This window comes from Meleagris gallopavo, chromosome 12 (assembly GCF_000146605.3).
Source record: "Meleagris gallopavo isolate NT-WF06-2002-E0010 breed Aviagen turkey brand Nicholas breeding stock chromosome 12, Turkey_5.1, whole genome shotgun sequence".
Taxonomy (NCBI): Eukaryota; Metazoa; Chordata; class Aves; order Galliformes; family Phasianidae; genus Meleagris; species Meleagris gallopavo.
In genome coordinates this window covers 16,600,422-16,605,136 of record NC_015022.2, presented here as the reverse complement: position 1 = coordinate 16,605,136, position 4,715 = coordinate 16,600,422, and the positions used below count along the sequence as shown (strand labels likewise).

General features: G+C 40.5%; 1 protein-coding gene across 5 annotated transcripts in view; it reads left to right on the top strand.

Annotated features, from left to right (window-relative positions):
• The first annotated feature begins 39 nt into the window (after window positions 1–39).
• The window catches only part of LINS1 (lines homolog 1), a 12,268-nt gene continuing 7,592 nt past the window's right edge, over window positions 40–4,715 (top strand). The window contains exons 1-4 of one of the 5 annotated variants that reach the window (XM_019619558.2): window positions 216–441; window positions 1,121–1,187; window positions 3,172–3,691; window positions 3,791–3,880. In XM_019619558.2, coding sequence (XP_019475103.1) covers window positions 3,308–3,691; window positions 3,791–3,880 — 474 coding nt within the window. In that variant the 5' untranslated portion in view covers window positions 216–441; window positions 1,121–1,187; window positions 3,172–3,307. Of the gene's footprint in view, window positions 140–215; window positions 519–1,120; window positions 1,188–3,171; window positions 3,692–3,790; window positions 3,881–4,715 lie in introns of those variants that run through there. The other 4 variants (XM_010717545.3, XM_010717548.3, XM_010717547.3 and 1 more) reach the window with 4 other exon arrangements.

Below are 4,715 nucleotides of genomic sequence, written 5' to 3'. Positions count from 1 at the left end.
CGCCCGCCGCTCGTGGCCCCGCCTTTGCCGTAAAGGGAACGGGGAGGGCTTTGCGACAGCGGAGGGGGGAGGCCGCGGTGGTTCCGGTGATCGAACGGAGGAGAATTGAGCCTTCCCGCTCCCTGTCTCCCGGGGGCGGGTGAGTCGCGGCGGTCGCCTAGCAGCCGTCGCCTAGCAACGGGGCGGGATGGCGCGGGGTGACTAAGCGGGCCGCGGGGCTTTCCAGGAGGGGGCGGGGCTTGGGGGGCGCGAGGCGAAGGCGGGAACGCTGAAGGGGCGCTGAGGGAGCCTGGGCTCGGGGCGGGTGGGCAGAGGCCAAAGGCGCTGCGGAAGAGCAGAAGCGTTGTGTTAGGCCGTTGGGTTATTTACAGCCTCTGAAAGGGAAATGACGTTGCGTTAGAGAGGGTTACGGTAATTCAGCACAAGCTCGTTTAACCAGAGGTGAGCCTACGCAGTCGCTGCAGGTACACAGCTTGGGTTTGAGGCCCTTGAGCTGGCAGGCTCAGATGCCGTCTCAGGTCCGTTATTTCTTTTCCATCCTGTTCTCATCTCGCATTTCTGTCTTTGCAACTCCACGTGATTTTATGCCTTTAAAGCCTAACTAGCAATAGTGAGACTAATATACAGGAAAACGTCTTTTTTTCTATACAACTGCCCTCTCTGTTGATTTATCTCACTATAAGGTCTCCAGAACTGGTTCCTATTGTTTATGCAGGAGTCTGACACTATAGGACCTTATCTTAATTGTCTTTTCGATGCTGTCATGAATAACACAAATAAATAACACAAGTGAGGGCTGGGGTTGTCATTTCTTTTATGTGGATGCAATTGCTTTTCTTTACTCTTTTGAGCTTTCCACCATGCCTTCTTACTGTGGCTGAGCCAAACTCAGTCTGTCTGTCATCTCCCTCTTTGAAGTTAAACCTCTTCAAAATAAGCCCCTCACGTATCTTTTTTCTAATGACTTTACCAGTCCTCTTTGCAAAGTGCTCTGCAAAGTAATGCTATAACACAAATGTGCGATGGTGGGATCGGGGAAAGCACAACCAATATCATGTGGTGAAGGTAAAAATTTCATAGCATGTCCTGGAGGAGTTCTGAATCTTTCGTGCTCTTACAGCCTTGCTGTGTTGCATGAATCTGTGCATGACAGATCTGTTCATTCGCCACAAAGAATGACAGCTCAGGTTGGTTTTCAACATAGAAGCAAATGTGCTGAGATAATTTTACATTATTAGATGTTCTTGTAGGAAGAAATAAAACTCAAAGATGGGAACAATAGCTACATAAAATATTCTAAGTGATTTGTGAAGAAGTTTTATGATGTTTCAGGCCATAAATTTCCACCTCAAGTAGAATCACAAATAGATTCTTCAGATGAAGAGGGAATTAAAGTATCAGATCTAATCTCTAACACATGGAATGTGGGAAAGGGTTCTTAGGTCTGCAATGGATTAGGTGAGGTACATTTTGAAGTTGCCAGGTCAGCCACTGCTGTCAAAAAATAACCCCAGCAGAGGGAATTGGAGATTATTCCATGCAGGGAAGTGCTTATTTTTATAATTTTAGATTCTCTTAAATCTACACAAGAGAAATACTGCTCAATTGTGGCAGTAGGCAGCAGCCTGGGTAGCAGGTCTTGGTCTACCCCACTACTCTGTGGTTTTGGGAAATCATTTCATCAATGTGTATTTCAGTTATAGTTAAAAATAAAAAAAAATCACACTAAAAAATGAAAGTACAATCCTCAATGCTTGATAGTTTTAAAAATGTGTAAAGGTAAGCTAAATAAACCCTATAACCTTAAAGTTTGTTAATATTCTCCTAGAAAGCAATATTTTTAAACATATTTGGTGTGATAACTGGAATTATGATTAAAAACATAGAAAGGGAATAGCTAGTCTTTATTAAGAGACCGAACTGTTTTCTTCCCTTGTTAAGAGATGTGATATTTAACATGTAACCAGCAGCCAGCTAGAGACAGATGGCTGCAGGAGCCTACCTTGGCTGTGCCAGGTTTAAAGAGAGGGGGATCCCAAAAGCATACAAGAAAACTCCCATAAAGAAAATAAATCCCACTCCTAAATTCACAGCAGATAAAAGGTAATGAGTTTCTTTTATTAAAAGGGCAGTGGTTAGATAATATATTAAAACTGTATAGAGTAGCATCACTGACAAAAAAAGAAACCCTTGTGATCACTGGTAAATCTGTTTTCTGGAGAGATCTGACACTCTTTTAGCCATTTGCATATTGACTGGAAACTTTGGGGTGCTTGCTGCTCACACTTTAAGGAGAAATTTGAATTATTAATAGGCTTTCTTGTAAAGCTACACTGAATGTTCCAGCAATTGAAAGAAACATTCCATTAGGTTTGTGATAAAGGTTTTCTTTTAAATCTTTTTCTGAATGTTTAAATGCTTTTAAAGGCCTTTTACACTCTAAATAATTTTTTTGTTTTAAGCTTCTCAGCCATTGGACCCTTGAGACCAAGCTTAAAGGCATAGTTGACCTTTTGTATTATATAAAAACACTGTTTTGGATTACAAAATTTACGTGCTTAGCATAAGAGTTTCACATGTCCAGAGGAAAATGAATTCTTTGGTCCTCCATACTAAATTAGCCCAGTTCTCTCCTGTACATCCACACTACTCCCCTTGAGTCTATGTGCAACAAAATATAGGATTTGTCTTTTTTTTTTTTAATAGAGTGAGATTGTCCTGTTCACCCTTAGTGGAGAAATAAACACTGTCAGTTCAGATGAAAATTCCCACTTGAAACATCATGTCTGTTCATCAAGCAATCCCTCACAAAGGAAATGAGGATTTAGTAGATTTAGCAGCATGAAGATAGAGAAAGATTTGATTGAAGTTCTCATGTCTTACAGAAGCAGGCTCTGGAAATTGTCATCTTTATTTTTGTTAATTCCTGCAAGTCTATATTTTCAGTGGTACACTGTATTGGAACTGTAAATTTCTTCACTACATTGTAACTCTTATACTTTATGACTGGAACAAAGTTTTGTGCAACTGTTAGTTTATCACTCGTTTAACTACAGAGTAATTGCGCTTCAAGTTTAATAATGGTGGTACAAAGTCTAAAAATGTGTGGTGTTCCTTCATATCTTTCTGGTTATCTATTAAGTTCAGTAATAGTATAATTTTTTTTCCTAGGTGACTTAGAAGAGGAGTGCCTATTAGCCAGTCTCTTTCTCTCACTGGATAAAAATAACTTCAAAGCTGATTTGCAGCAATCAGAAATAATTGGTGAAGACCTACAGTATTCTGTGTTATATTGGATGTTCTCACAATGAAGATATCTCTACTACAGCAGATGTATAAGGACATACTGGCAGGCACTCCATTGCCAAAGGAAAGCTATTATTACACCTCTTTTCTTAATCTGTGTGTTGGGCAGTCACAAGAAAGAGATGAATTACGTGATCTGCCATCTACTGATGACAGTATTAGGAGTCATCAGGATGCTGTTATCCCTACAACAGATGATGTATCACATAATTTAGCAAACATGAACTTCTCATTTTGTCCACGAGAAGTGATGCTGCTTCAATTAACTTTGATCGAAATGCTGGTTGCTAAAGCAGAGTCCCAGGAAATTGGATTCAGTACACAACAGAAGTACTGTGAAATCCTTCTCCTTCTTTTGAAGGAAACACAAGTTGACTCAAAATTGGTAAGATTCTATAACCCGTAGGAAGATTTTTGTAGAAGAAGAGTTAAGAGATATGGAAGGGATGCTACTTAGATATTGTTTCTTTTTATGTATTTGCAGGTTTGTCTTCTCAGTAGCTACGATCAGCTGTTATCTCATATGGCTTCAAAAAGTTTAGCATCTCTTGTATATTTCCAACTGAAGGAAGAAGTGAGTATCGTATAACTTATCACAGCTTGAAAAATGAGTTAGTGAGTATGTACCTATAAGTCTCTCTATTTGACTTTGTAACCAACTTTTTGTAGCCTTTGTATGGCACAGAAGTAGTTGTTATCTCACTACTCCATAATCTAAAATTAAAATTACTTACTGAGAGCATTCTTTGATAGTTAGACTTACAGAGCAACACTAGTGCTGCTCCTTTCCTGTATCTGTTGCCTGCATATCTCTGCTGCTCTTTCAGAAAAGCAGAACTGCAGTCTACTGATGTTCAGCATATGGACTGTTAGCATCCTCAAAATGCCACACAGTTTTTGAAGTGCATTTAGTGTCAGGAGTATTGTTGTAGCAATTGGACAGACCAGTACAATGGAAAAGGTATTACAAGAAAGGTGTGATAATGGGAGGACCAGCGCAATAGAAAGGTGCTATTAAAGAAGAGAAGAAGATTGCTTACCTGTCTCAGAAGATTCTAGGCTCACAGGGGAAAGCTCCACCAAGGAGAAAGAAACCTATCCCCAGTGGCATCCAGCTCTTAAATGATGTCTAAGAGAGGTGCAGCCAGGCTCCATCCCTTCTGGCCCACAGCTGAATTGCCTTCACCTGTGCTCCCAGGGCTGACCGGGTCCTTTCCCCAGCTGCTCAATCAGTGGTTCAGGCCGTGACTCAGCAGCTCCCATACAGGATCATATCTAAATTCCTAACTTCCATCTCACAGAACTTCGCAAGAAATAACACAGATGTGCTTCTGAGAAGACATATATGCTCAGAGATGCTACTATGGAAGCTGTAATATTTTTTCATCAAATATACAGCAAATAGGAAA